We start from the raw sequence: 15,075 nt of genomic DNA, 5'->3' as shown, positions 1-15,075 counted from the left end.
ATGTCACACCTTGAACCATTAAGCTTGTAGCGCTCTCCCTCAGAGATCAGTGAATTCTTGGTGAAGTGCGGGCCACGGTGGGGACACTTTACAAGACGCAAGAATGTTAAGTACGATGTCACACCTTGAACCATTAAGCTTGTAGCGCTCTCCCTTGGGCGGCGCCTAGAACCCGGATAGCGCGCGCCCGCATGAGAAGAAATTAAAGACGGCGCCTGGTCATTGCCCGCGAAGCCACGGCTCGCGGTTCTTTTCTGGCGTCGATTTGGGTCAACTGTCCGTCTCCTTCGATCCTGAGGCATAAGCCTACAAGTGGTGACCTAGGACAAACACAATGACTCATCCGCCCGAAACAGGATCACGTCCGCAAGACGTCGCTGCAGCTTCGCCTCCGACCCTTCTGGCCCTAGAACCCGCAAGTTTGGTTTCATGAGATCAAGGCGCAATTCTGCCTCACCTCGGAAACGACGCGCTGCTACCACGTCGCCTCAGTCCTTCCTCCTAATGTTGCGCAGCGAGCTCTTGGACGTTCTCTCCGCCCCCCACGGGCGCTACACCACATCAGCACCACAAGACCAAGGTGCTGGAGAGATTCATGCCGTCGGAGTGCACCCGCCTCCAGCAGCTCCTTACCGAGGAGGACCTTGGCGACCGGCGCCCCTCCCAACTGCTGCGCCGGATGCGACAGCTTCTCGAGGACCGCGACGTCCTCACTCACTCAGCGTTGCTTCGAGAGCTTTTCCTCCAACGCGTTTCCCAGCCCATCCGCCTCGTCCTCGCGGCGGCCGGTGACGTCACCCTGGACCGCCTGGCGGAGCTCGCCGATGAGGCGATCTCCCCGTCCATCATTGCTGCCTTACTGTCTACAGACCCAGCAATTTTGCGCCTTGAGGCCCGCATTGATTAGCTCGCCACCTCAATCGCCGCACTCCAGAGCCTCCCGCAGGGAAACCGTTTGCCTCGTCTCGGTCATCACGCTCTTCCGCGCACACGTCAAACTCCGAGTCCCAGCGCTCCGCCTCCCTGCTAGTACCCCCGGCGTTTCCGACACCGTGCCACGAAGTGCACACATCCCTGTTCGTGGAAACGCCCGCCGAGATCACTGACAGTGGTGTGTGGTCTCGCTTGTCGTCCCAGCCGCCTTTTAGAGCGCAGCTCTTTGGCGTCCGTTGCTGGGTTTCGCGTCGTCGTCGGCGTTGTCGTCGGCCTCGTAACCAGCTCCGCCCCCCTTTCATCCCCCCAGCGCTAGCAGCGACCGACTGATACCGCTGGATGCCGCTGACGCCGCTAGAGAGTCAAGATAACGTGACTGCATAGAACACCGTCGCCGCCATGCAGAAAGAGGAGGAAAGGGTCCCCCCCCCCTGTTCTTGTGTGGCGGATAGGGTGCTCTTCAGTTGCCGACGCGCCGGTTATTTCACGTAGGCCCCGGCACGTCGACGAATACGTGACCACCTTCCCACGGCTAGACCTGGTTCTTAGCGCTGCGGAAGCGAGGGTATCATATTGTTTGTGTCGGCATCGGCGGCGTTGTCCCTGAAACCAACTCCGCAGCTGGGGTTGACTCACTATCGGCGTCAGCGGCATCAGTCAGTCGCTGCTATCTCTTCCCTCCTCCCTTTATCGTGTTGTCCGCTTGCTGCGCGCGCTTCTGCCCCCATCGTTTGCCGCTGGGTGTACACGCTGCCCCCCTCCCCCCTCTTCCTGCGAGTCTCCGGTTGTCAAAGCGCCGGCTCGAACTTAATTCCTTTCTTCGCTCCTCCTCCAATGCAACCCCTGTGCGGTGGCAATCAGAGAGCCAGATCGGTGGCGGCGGATCTGTATATGTGCACCGCCCGAGCCGAAATTGCCGCTTTTTGTTAAAGGAATACGTGTGAAAAATAAAAAAAAATTCTGTGATAGCGCATACATGTGTTGCTCGATTTCTTTGCCTCAATCTATCGAAAAGGTGAAACAGCTTATTTGCTGCGCTCAAATTTCGCATTAGGAAGTAACGTAATCGTCGGTAATTTTTTTATGGTAACCGACAGGTTCTCCGGCGCCAGCTTCCTTATACACACGGGCGCGTAAATCAGCATGGTTCCCCCAGCTAAGGCTGATCGTTCCAGTGCATCAGGGCAGTTGCTTCGTGCTTCCAACGCCTCGTCTATAGCGACGTACGAACTCCGATCTCTCACCCTCGACTTTGGCCTACGCGGCACTTTTCGATGGGTCATCGTCACCGCAGACGTGGTTCACCTGATCATCAGCTCGGACTTCCTCTCTTACTTTGACTTGGATGTCAGCTTGCGGCGGCGTCGTCACACAGACGGTCTGACTCGTCTCTCCTTCTCTGGAGTCCTGTCCGACCTTGCTCCCATGGACATCTGCACACTGATACCTTCCTCTCCATTTGAAAAAAATCTTGGCGGATTTCCCGGAGTTAAAAAAGCCAACCAACATCACTCAGCCGCCCAAACATACGGTGACACACCACATCGTCACCCATGGTCCACCAGCAGCCGCTCTACCCCGCTGCTTGTTTGGACACCGTATAGCTATCGCCAAGCGGGAGTTCGACCACGTGCTGCAGCTCAATATTATACGCCCGTCATCCAGTGCGCGGGCTTCTCTGCTGCATTTAGTGCCCAAGCGTGATCCCGGTGACTGGCGTCCCTGGGGAGAATATCGAGCGTTGAATGCCAAACTGGCCACGACAGCTATCCGCTGCCTCACGTCCAAGGCTTTACACCGCACCTCGACAGCTGCGCCATATTTAGTAAAGTGGACCTGATTAAGGCGGACCACCAAATTCCCATAGAATCCATCAACATACTCAAAACTGCCATCACGAAACCCTTTGGTTTGTTTGAGTACATGCGGATGCCATTTGGACCCCACAATTCAGCTCAAACCTTCCATCAGTTCATCGTTGAGGTCACGCGGAGCCTTCCTACTGTGTTCGCGTACCTTGACGACGTCCTCATCGCCAGCCCTGCGCCTGAAGATCATGAGCACCGTGTATGTGCTTTGTTCCAACGGATACAGCACTACGGCCTGGTTGTGAACGCCTCCAAGTGTGTTTTCAGCGCATCTGAGTTTTTGGGCCATCACATGTCACTCGAGGGTATACACCCTCTCCCATCCCACATCAAGGCCATTCAGAATTACCCCCAGTCTACAACACTGCACCAGTTATGCCAATTCCTGGGGCTTGTGAATTTTTCCAGGCGCTTTATACCGCACTGTGCAGAGCTGCCTTGCCCGCTCGCCGACCTCCTTCGGTCAACCGTTGGGCCGTCCTCGGCTATTTCTTGGTCATCAGAAGCCCAGGCCGCCTTTACTGCTGCCAAGCAAGCAGTCGCGAACGCCGCGCTTCTTATCCATCCGTGCAGCAACGCCCCAGCTCGGTTGATGGTGAATGCCTCCAGCGTGGTCGTCAGTGCCTTCGTTCAGCATTACATTAACTCCAAGTGGGGACCTTTGTCTTTTTACTCTCGGAAGCTTCTTCCTGCTGAGACCCACTACAGCATCTTCGGCCGAGAGCTACTAGTCATCTACACTGCGATACAGCACTTTTGACATTTTCTGGAAGGATGCCAGTTTTGAACCAACACGCCCTAACCTACGCTCTTTCAAGTTTTACGTGCTGACCGATCATAAGCCACTGGCGTATGTTTTCCGCACCAACTCATCGAAGTACGTGTCACGCGAAGTCTGCCGGCTCACTTGTATTTCGGAATGTACAACCGACATCCGTCACGTGAAAGCTGTCGACAACACCGCCGCTGATGCCCTTTCTCGTACAGCTCCGTTTGACTCGCGATTTCCAACCGTCAACTGGGCCGCTTTCTCTTCCGCACAGCAGAATGACAGAGCACTCGCCGCTTTTTGGGAGAACCCTCGTTCTCTCCGACTACGGCTTGTGCCCCATCCATGCTCGCTGAGCCTTTGTGGCGCAATGTCTCAGCAGACCTTCCCCGCCCGTTTGTTCCGGCATCACTACGTCTGACGATTTTCCATACTCTGCATGACATATGTCACCCAGGCATTTGGGCTAATCAGCGCCTTCTCACCCAGGGCTATGTCTGCTACGGAATTAACGATGATGTGCACGCTTGGATGCGCACGTGTCTGCCCTGCCAGACGACAAAGGCATCCTGTCATACCAAGACGCCTGCCCAAGCCTTCCTTCCACACAGCCGTCTTTTTGACCATGTTCATCCAGAAATTGTGGGCCCTCTACGCGTGTCTCAAGGTTATTCTTATATACTCACCATAGTCGACCGTTTCACGCGCTGGTCGGAGGCTGTTCGCATTCATCACATCACCACTAACACTGTTTCCTACACTTTCATTTCTGCATGGCTATTTGGCTTTTGTTGTCCTGGCACCGTGACAACAGACTGTGAACGCCAACTTGAGTCCTTCCTGTTTCCTTGCCTTAATCGCATTCGCGGCACCAGACATTGCCGTACCACTGCGTTTCACCCCTGTGCCAACAGCATAGTGAAACCTTTTCACCAACACTGAGTGCCGCCCTGGCTACCCGCCTCAACTGCACCACTTTGGTTGACGCCTTACCCCTTGTGCTCCTGAGTTTATGGGCCGTCCTCCAGGCAAACCTACAGTGCTCAGCAGCAGAGCTGGTGTACGGCAGTTCTCTGCATCTCCCCGGAGACTTGTTTCATGTTTTCATGCGCCGCAACACATGTTTTCATGCGCCGCAACGCCGTCCGACCTCCACTAACCCCGGCCTACGACAAACCATTCCGCGTCCTCCACCGCACCCCGAAAACTGCCACCCTACTACAGAACGGCCGTGAAGAGACAGTCAGCTTATAAGTTATGCCTTAAGATGATCGTACAGGTTGTCATATGGCGGTGAGTGCACAATATCCCTGATGATGGCAATAACCACAAGTGGTCAGCACACCGATGACGTGGTCATATTTTGCTGTTTGTGATGCACACGGTGTCGATGGAAAAGCAGCTCGATGCCGAGAAACCAGAGCTTCAAGTCCGACTGGCAGAACTCTGGTAACTTAAGAGCAGCGACGAAGTGAGGTGCTTTGGGGTTTGGCGTAGGGACGTTATGGGGGTCAGTTTTCATGCCCTGCTGGGGTGGGTAGGCCTTGAGGCTTGATGAGGTTACCACTGACAAGAAGACCCATGAATGTATGGTGTGAGCATCAGGAGGGACGAGGACAGTGTCTGGGAGTCATCATTTGTGGGCCGCTTGCTTTGAAACGGTGCGAGAAGCGTCAGAAGTTGCCATTTGTGGGAAGGCTTGAGACGATTTGTTTCCCATATCTTTATTTTACTTGTCACTCGAATGTATGCGACCTCGAGACCTAGCGCGCTGATGTCAAAATACTGCGGATCTTCCCCTAAAGTGCCACCTAGCTCGAGCACGGGGAGCCGTGTAGTGGTGCAACTTCGTCTTCCTCAATCTGGCGGTGCCAACTCGCCATAGTTTCATATGAAGCATTGTAGTTGCCTCATGCAGTCAGAACGACTGAAAGAACAGGAATCAGTGCCTTTTAATATCCCAAACCAGCAGTGTTTATTCTTATGGAAAATATTATTTAATTTACTTATAAAAAGTAAGAAGAAATTATACATTTCTAACAGGTAAAGACGAAGGAATAAGTCACTAACATAAATATTAATGACGCAATGAAGGAAACAAAAAGAATGTGTACAACTTCGGCAGGGATAACTTAGATGCAGAGTGTGGTTAGTAGTGACACATTAAGGAAATATACTTAAATGTGCTCTAGAAGATGCAGGTTTGGGAATGTCAACTATGTCGTCTGGTAGATTATTCCAATGCTAAATAGCTGAATAGAATGAAATTGTCAAGCCAAAGGTATGCTGGAAGCTGAGATAATTATGCAGATGCCAAGATGTACGAGATGGAAGAGTGAGCAGCAGGGTGGACGGGTGCATGTTGTGGATTATTTTGTGAAACAGGCAAAGGAATGCTATGATTCTACATGATTCAAGAGACGATAGGGATTAGGACAACTTAATCTTAGTCACGCTAGAGTCGCGGTGATAATCGCAGGCAATGAAGCGGGCAGCATGCGTTTGAACTTACTCGAGAGTAGCGATTAGGTAAGCTTAATGAGGTGAGCAGATAATGGCCACAAATTCCAGTTGAGGCCTAATGACTGTCTGATGTCTGATGAATGTCTATCGCGAGTTGTCTGGTAAGGGTAGGAGCACCTCAATGGTTACGTATGAAATACCCGAGCCTACGTGAGGCTTTAGCAGTTACTTTTTCAGTGTGCGCAGGCTATGACAGGTTACGTGTAAGGAACGTAATTAGAAAAAGTAATGTTCCGGGGATGCTTCCCTGTGGTACGCCAGATGTTACATCGCAAATACTGTAGGTGTAGTTATCGACAATGGTGAATTGCTTACAAAATGAGAAGAAATTCCTTATCCAGGGTACTGTTGGGGAATTGATGTTTAAGCATGAAAGTTTAGCAAGGAGCGATTCAATCGAAGGCCTTAATGAAATCAATGAATATGGAATCTGTCTGAGCGCACGCATCAATCTTTACAAAAATGTCTGTAGTGAATTCAATTACCTGTGTCTCACACGATAGTCCTCTTCTAAAACCAAGCTGATTTTTAAAGAAGTTGTTACTTTCTGAGTGATTTGCTACATTTGAAAAGGTTATGCGCTTTTTATACAAGTATTGCAAACAGATATTCTACAAGGACAGTTTCATTAATATTAATTAGCTTTTACAGCAACTCTGTCAATTTTTTTGGAATTATTGCATTCCTAGGAGCTGCACATAGAACTAGATTTTGTTGTAGCGTAATTTTTCATGGCTCGCATTTTTTAAAGATAGGGAAGCGTACCTGTTTCAGTGCATTAGCTATCTCAAAGAGTTCTAATCACTGAAGCTCCTGTATAGATATTAAACCTTGTCATCTGCATAACACAGCCATATGAATGGCTTTGGGCGCAAGCTGTCAAGTGAATGTCGCAAGCCTATTATATATTACGTTACTTAGGCCAAGCCATTTGTATATATAGTGAGGCGAACAAGAAAAATACCAATGCAGTGTTGTTTGTACAGATCACGTACAAGAGTGTTCCAATTATTACTAATAATTTATAATTTTAAAAAATAAATAATATATTATCAATAACTATTGTAAACTTTCTTTATTAAAGATCAGAATGTTCTGGATTGCCTTCAAAAATATTAGAACTGTTTACACCAAACTGTAGTTTATGTAGTTTTCTGGTCTGTTTATTTAATTTATTTATATGAGTATAGTTCAGATTTCCTCTACGACGGCAAGACCATAAAGAATAAGACAGTGGTGCCACATGTGCCTGACTAAAGTCCCGATTCCTTTCTGCACACTGCACCAGCGCTTGACTTGCGTGACAGTAAGTCCACATACCATGATATAGCACTGCTCCTGCGTGAACTAGAGTGAAATACAATATATATGAGCAGGGCTGTAAAGCCGATCTGGTAGACCTATGAAACTGACAAGACATTCGATCATGATGGTGGCGTACTACATATATACCAAGAAATGATCTGACTATGTCAGCAAGCGGGTTCATTTTGTACTGCAAGGCAACACCTTGACGTGACAGCTTTCTCATTGCCATTACAGCATACTATTTCTACTCTCAGTGTTGCAGGAGAACAACGGATGGCACTAATGTACCCGCCAGCAAAGTGAGCACTATGTAACATTCAATGAAGCTGAAATGTCAGGCCAAGAACTTGGCTTATCATTGGGCAGTTCATTTATTGTGATACACAGACCAGCAGTACATTTTCTCTCTTACTGCTGCTTTGTTGCAAAGAGAAAAAATCTACATCAAAGATGGTATGGGGCACACACAATGGAGCTTAATCTGATGGCTATACTTGATCTGATGGCTCTATGGCCAGAAATGATAGCTTAAATTGTTGCTTAATTAATGCTAAGCAAGTGAGCACGTGATCCCCTTACTTGCAAAAAAATAATAGGAACACTGCACTGTTTTGCCGCACTATTGCAGCAGATGGAATATACTGACGCATGTTAAATGGGACAACTTGTACATGTTTAGTTATAAAGCTGGTGCTTAATCACTTCATTACACAAGCTTTAGCATCCATTGCAATGCCTGGATGTTGTGTGTTTCTTTTTCAAATGCCAGCTGTTAGCACTCAGTTTTTCTTGCATTACTTGTCTTTATAAGTGCTTTGCTTATTAATGGCTTCCCTAGGCATTAACACGGTTTGTTTATTGTAACACAATTCACAGTGTACGTTAACTCATTTGCAAAAAGTACTAATACTATCTTTACCTGGCCGCCAACAGTATTTCCACCACAAGGCAGCATCGTGGCCGCGTCAGTCTCGCAGCCATTGCCATCTAACCAGATGGTTGAAGCTGAAGCTGTACAATCGTTGCAAGAAAAAGTGTCAGGTTGGAGCATGCCTTCTGTTCTTACACCTTCATTTCCTGCATATGACACTGACATTACAACTAGGCTCACCCTGTTTCAACTTTGCAGCTACACTAATGTAACCTGCATGGTAATGCCAGAATATGTGCAGTAGTACAAATGCACATGTACGAACAACATTTGTATGGAAGCATGTGCATGTGCTTGTTTTTGTGAAAGGAACAGGCGCTTGAAACAAGATCCTGGAAGCATGATATTCCGTGCATTGTCTGCTTTCACCTACCAACATGGTAGTCATTCCATCAAGAATCTATGGAGCCAAAGTAAGTACACTTGCTTTAAAAAATTGCCGTAAGCGTATTTCTGGTATGTATATACTCTGCATTTCTTATTGTTGGGGACAAGCTTATGTTTGTAATATAAATATAAGCTTTATTAGCTTTGTCAGCTTTTATCCTCTTTATGAAAGTGTTTCTCTGTGATAACTTGTATGACCTGTAAGCAATCAGAGTGTGTTGTGACTCTTTTCTATGATCTTTGTGGTAGTAGATAACAAACTTTGGGTTCAATATGAATAATTGGAGATGAAAGAAAGCCTAAAAAAGTACTCCTTAGATCAAATCTGTGCTTGCTGCATAGCAAGTGAAAATATGCCTCAATAGAACATGAATAGCATGATAAAGAATTTATTTTGCCGAATTATAGTGTCCTTCTATGCCTTGTAGAAGTCCTCACCTTTTGTTCTTTTCTCTGTGCAAGTTTACATGGAGTAACTTCTTCAGCCTGTTTCTAAGCTTTCTTTAATCTTTTCTTTCTTTATGCTGACTTCAGCTACAAATTGGTTTTTAATTCAACTGCAGCAAATACTTGTAAAAGCCTGTTAGGAAAAAAAAAAGTATCAAAATGTATATCGCTGTCAAGCCCCTAGAAATGGGCAGTAACTTATATGCATATTATCACAGACAGAAAGTGCTCTTAACCTATACAGCATCTTCAGTTAGAAGAAATCCAATTCATAATATACGAGCAAAGTTCAACTCCAAATTACTTTTACAAACTGCCCTTTAGTTAGCGTGCACACAGATAAAGATAAAAATGCGACCTGTGTGAGCAGTACTTTCTTCAGTAAAATTATTTCAATGTCACAACATCTTAGTATGCATTCTATACCTTCTTTTACATTCCATTTCATTACACATTCCATGTTCAGCTTATCACCAGCGCAGCAGCACCTAGTTATAATCGCTGTACGCTGAAGTGATAAAACATGTAACCCGTGGTTTAAAGGTGGGTTCCAATCATCAAACCTTACAAAATATCTCATTAAAAACTGTTGAGCGATGTTGAATTGGCTAGCATAAAATACAAACACACTCCTTTAGATAAGAAAACTGGAAAATATTGGGAAAACTAGATATCATGCACTTACCCAGCATTTCATTAAAATGCAGTGAACTGTAGAACACTACGCAATTCCATCAAATACTTTATGGACTTTGCTTTTACTTAGGTGATGCATACAAATATATGCGTTGGCTCTCATGACTATGAATAATATTCATACACCAGGTGTTTAAACAAAGTATATAACCAAGCTTTAAATGGAAATCGTTTATTGAGCAAAGATGAAATTAGCACTGGGTTGGTCAATCTTTTGCATATACAGTCAACAGCGGGTTTTTCGGACTCCCTAGGAGCCGCGAAACGTCCGAAAAAATCGGGCAGTCCGTAAAAAGGAATGCATACCTTTTACTGCCCCCAAGGGCACAAATCGCCACAAGGACGTCTGAAATCGCTCTGAAGGCCTGCTAGTACACTTATTAGGCGTATTCGGTGCTCGTAGTGTGACAGGAGGCGGGCGGGTGCACACGTGTATAATTAAGGAAATCATACTGTGTCTCGTGACAATTTCCTCTTCCCACTCTTGGTATTATTCACCGCAATACTCCGCGTATGCTTCACCGCGTAACATTGCTATATTGAGACGAAGCTGACTTTCAGGAACCAGAATTGTGCAACGCGTCAGGCTTTCCGAGCTTCGAAACCGTTGGCGAGAATTACAATGGCGGAGTTGGCGCCATTGCTAACAACAGCGAATTGTTTTATAAAAAAACACGGCACCGAACAGCAAGAAGCTTGGTATAGAATATCGAAGTAGCTAGGCCTAGCATTGACAAGGTGGTGGCTACGGCTGTCAGCGGATCTGCGTGCAAGAGCACCTGTTCGAGCGCCGAGACAATCAAAATGGCGGCAGTAGTGGCTTCAAGCCGTTTCGGACCTGCGGTCACGGCAAAAAGCCCGGAAAATCGGACGGCGAAGGCTTTTTGCGTCCGAAATTCCAGGCGTTTTTATACATTTACTTTAAGGGGTACTGTGCCGGTGCCGCGAAGGCAGGGCATGTCCGAAAAATCGAGTTTCTGGAAAATCGGTCGTTGACTGTAGCAGTATTTTTGGCTATCTTGTAAATAATGAAAGTGGCTAACATTTATAAACATTCATACCCACCACAAAACCGTTTAGGACTGAAAGAAATATGAAAGTTCAGGCGTTCAATTAGAAGGCTAGGTGGAGCACAAAAATCACTTCTTTCCAAAAGATACCTTTATCGTAGTGTGATTAATGCTTGTCTTGCACAAGGCATGAAACCTAAATATTTTGCAGCACCAGTGCTTTGGTTACTTGGAATGCTTCCTGGCAGCTTTCAAAAGCTACTGGTATGCTGAACCAAAGTCGGCACAGCCACATTCAAGTGTAATGTGCACTGCACACACATGTACACACACAAACACAAATATACTCCTCCAGTATGTTTTACCTCAGAACAACCATTGAAGAAACTCACCCTTGATGAAATGTTTCAGACTAAGCTATACCTTACTTAGGAGTACAATTCCTGCCTCCTCCCACTCAGCATACAATATTCCAATTATAACATGATCATTGAACACTTTAAGGCGTACTAACCCAGAAATATTCATTTTATTTTGTCTTGCATTTTATTACCTTTTAGATTTTATTGCTTTTTAGATAGCTGGCGACTTCATAAATGTGGTATCATGCCTCAGTTCATCAAACACGCAACAACTCATTCATTATATCACCCTTTAATGCGAGTGCTTCAAAATTCATGCAAAGCACAGTGGCTTCTGGTGCGTTCAGCAGACTTTCTTGTTGCATCACGGAAATCCCCTGAAGCGCTTGTCAATCAGCCCAGTTCAGTGGCTTGCAAGTTGTGCCATGACTGTGCCACTGAAATCTTGGCGCACACCATCACATCTGCCTTTTTTCTATTCATTCAGCCTATCTTCTTCACATTCCACTCTCATGCCGTTACTTTTGTCCGAACACAGTGTTCCACTTACCTTCTGTTCCCTATTATACCACAGAGTGTCTAATACTGTCATCTTTTCGTGACACAATCACGTTGTGGCCTGTGACACCTGTACTGGGCTGACCAACCTTTGCATCATAGGTGTGTGATACCAGATATGTGTTGATTTCAGCAATGTAGTGAGGAATCATCAACATGCTAGAAAGTGCGCCTCACTATGGATGCATTTTGAACTAGTCGCATAAAAGCTGACCCAATCATTTTTTGCGTATTAGAGAAACTCAGACCCTTTACAATGATTAGAGTTGACAGCTATCTAATAAATAAAAAAGTGAAACAAGAAATTTTGTGTCGGTACTTTGTTTTACAATGTTATTGAAGGGCCCCAGAAACGGTTCGGACAAATTTTCTACACGCGTAGGGTACAGCTAAAGTTAATCATTTGCACCACAATTTGTGTGAAGCGTCTCATATTAGGAGAGCTACGGATGATTACAAGTTACCCTCCTCCATAGCATGCATTTTCTCATCAACTCGTTCGCTGAATGATCGCGGCTAAGCGCCACCTTCACTGGTTCTGCGTCATGATGGCACGTGGTGTCATATACTTCCGGTTCACTAGGAGTGGGCGCGCGAAGCCTCTCCAACCTCTCCGCCAGCTGCTTGGCAGTCGACCCCAAGTGAGAGCTATCGAAGCAGCGTGCGTTGTGAGCATTCTGTCACAGCGCCGAACTTGTCTGGTATTCCTGTAACCACAGGCGAGCTGGGTGTTTCGACAGGTGGGTGGAGGCATAAACGCAAGCTGATGAAGGAACTTTAGCGTAGACGTACGTGAGCGGCCTGATCGTTTTGCACGGTCCAGCCACCTGTTGGCGTAGAGCTTAAAGGGACACCAAAGGCAAATATTAAGTCATGCTAAAGTGATAGATTAGTGCTCAAGAATCTCTAATGCGTCAATATTATCACGAACAGAGCCTTAATAATCGAGAAATTGAGGTAAATGCAGGACATGATTAGAGACTTCCCCGGGACATTCAAGTACTTGCCATATGACCAAAGCACACCTTAGTTAAATTTTGCCACTAGTACTCAACCATTCGTCGCAACAAACATCCTTGTATTGTATTATAAGATGAAATAAAATGCTACTTGTACAGTTCTATTTTACTTTTTGAAAAAATAACTAATTGAAGTTACCCTTGACAACGACGCGGGCGGTCAAAAGGTTTCGTTTTCGCTCGACTCCGCTGCCCACGCTTTCCCGTTTCATTAGTTTCGTTATCGCATAGTGCTACGCTGGTTTTGATGGATCGTGAAACTAGCACAAACTGCAAGTAGCAGAGAACTCAACTTTCATTTGATGTCACGGGATGTCTGAACTCATTTGTATACGTGCTTGAGGTAGATGCTGAAACACACATATACAGTTTTCAGCATGCCCTCCAAGTGACCGCTCGAAATAGTGTTTACACATGAAGGCTCTATGGAAGAGAACATGAAAAGGTTCACTAAGCTCGTGTTCAACAAATCGGGCCATTTCTCACTTGCATAGTCAACGAAATGAACAAAAAACCCCGCAAAAGTCAGTATTTGCCGAGAAACCGAATAGTACACCAGTTATTGGGCAGTTGCTTCTTTTGTAAATAAATGTGTCCCCTTAGTAGCGATGTCTGGAATAAGAACCAGTGCAGTCACCTTCGTAGAGTGCCACCAGCTGGGCAGGTCAGTATGTACCGTAGGTCGTGTTTTGGGGTCAGTTGCTCACTGCTGAATTTTTCACTCACAAAGCTTCTGAACCAATCAGGTGCGCAGGAACAGGATGTTTGTTTCCACTGACGCTTATTTTACGTGGCGAGCAGACACCAACAGCATCAATCAGGAGAAATTTCGTGGTGGTGATGGGCTGGTCACACATGCTGGTTTGAATATTGGTCGCCTTGAGTTGCTTTTTGGTTGCCCATTGCAATCAATCACGCAATCTCCCCAAGTCGCCTGTGTGAATGAGCCGTAAAAGTAAACAGCTTTCACAGCTCTGGCTAGGTGGGAAATATTAGAAGTGAAAACTGCTCCAGCCAAGTTTCAGAAGCCCCCACGTTTTGGGACCAGCTCGGTCCCTTCTTCAGGGGGTGACTGAAGCGGACGAAGAAACAGGGTCCTTTAAACTCCTGTCTTCTTTATGTTATGGTTTCTCTTCTCCATAGCGTCGCGACGATTGTGGGTGTACACAAGGAGAAGCAGGCGACCGATTGATGTTGCTGTGTTTCTAATGTGTCACGACTCAAGCAAGAGTCTTCTCACTGGGTTCGTCTCGGTGTCTATCACAGAGGCCCAGCGCATTGCTCTCACTGAACACAAGAAGCACGACTAGGCAATTGATTTTGACGGCGCCCCTGTGATCGACACTGACACCAACTTGGTGAGAATACTCTTGCTTGAGTTGTCGCACATTCAGAATGTTCAGCGCGACATCAATCAATCGTCGGGGGCTTTCCCCTGTATACACCCACGACCTCTGCGACGCTACCTAGAGGAGGAATCACAACACAAAGAAAGGAGACAGAAGTCTATAAAACGCTGTTTCTTAGGCCACCTTCCGTCACCCCCTAAAGATGAGACCCAGCCAGTCCCTAAATGTCGTAAACTCCTGAAGGAGCAGTTTCCGATTCTAATATTGTAATCCTATGCTTTGCAAGCTAATTAAGACAACATTTACAATTAATACATAACTATCTCAAAACCATGTTACAGTTGTGAAATTGCACTCAGGGCCAAAATGTCTACATTCCGAAGAAAGCACTGCAATATGTCAGAGCAAGCAGTTGTCAGGGCTAGCAACCACAAATACTATCTACATATGAGTGCATTTCATCTGATACTTGATTAAGCCCTAATGCCATGAATTATTCCAGCATTTTTCCATTTTCATAAAGGGTAGGACCCATTATTCTCAGACTCATTATTAAGAAAATTCAAATTATAATGATATTTATAAGGTAATGCTAGACCAAGTCCTGTTTGTTTTTCTCAAAATGTCATTCGTTTTAAAGGTATTTCTACCTTGAGCTTTCTCTGGCATAGAACAGTCAATTTCCTTGTGTGTGTGTGGGCACACATTATTTGTCTGCTAATTTTACAGAATGATTATCATGCAGTACCTTATCTTGTCTTATTAATGTAGAGTGCAACAAAGCAGCGAAAATGTATTTATAAAGTCACATTTTTCAAAAAGGTGATGATTGTGAGTGTTTTTATTTCAAACCTTGTTGATGAGAAATCTTTCTTCTTTTCAGAGGAATATGTAGTTTCATAGATATTGCAAACA

The 15,075-nt window shown here is 46.0% G+C and overlaps 1 protein-coding gene across 5 annotated transcripts in view; it reads left to right on the top strand.

The window, feature by feature from the left end:
* Positions 1-15,075, top strand: part of LOC142565945 (uncharacterized) — a 224,173-nt gene that overhangs the window by 122,358 nt on the left and 86,740 nt on the right. For 3 of the 5 annotated variants that reach the window (XM_075676573.1, XM_075676571.1, XM_075676575.1), the window contains exon 110: positions 8,335-8,442. The exons of the other annotated variants lie outside the window; for them this stretch is intronic. In XM_075676573.1, coding sequence (XP_075532688.1) covers positions 8,335-8,442 — 108 coding nt within the window. The remainder of the gene's footprint in view (positions 1-8,334; positions 8,443-15,075) is intronic. 5 annotated transcript variants of the gene reach the window in all.

The sequence above is a fragment of the Dermacentor variabilis genome, unplaced genomic scaffold, assembly GCF_050947875.1.
Source record: "Dermacentor variabilis isolate Ectoservices unplaced genomic scaffold, ASM5094787v1 scaffold_12, whole genome shotgun sequence".
NCBI lineage: Eukaryota > Metazoa > Arthropoda > Arachnida > Ixodida > Ixodidae > Dermacentor > Dermacentor variabilis.
This window is presented reverse-complemented; position numbering and strand designations above follow the sequence as displayed.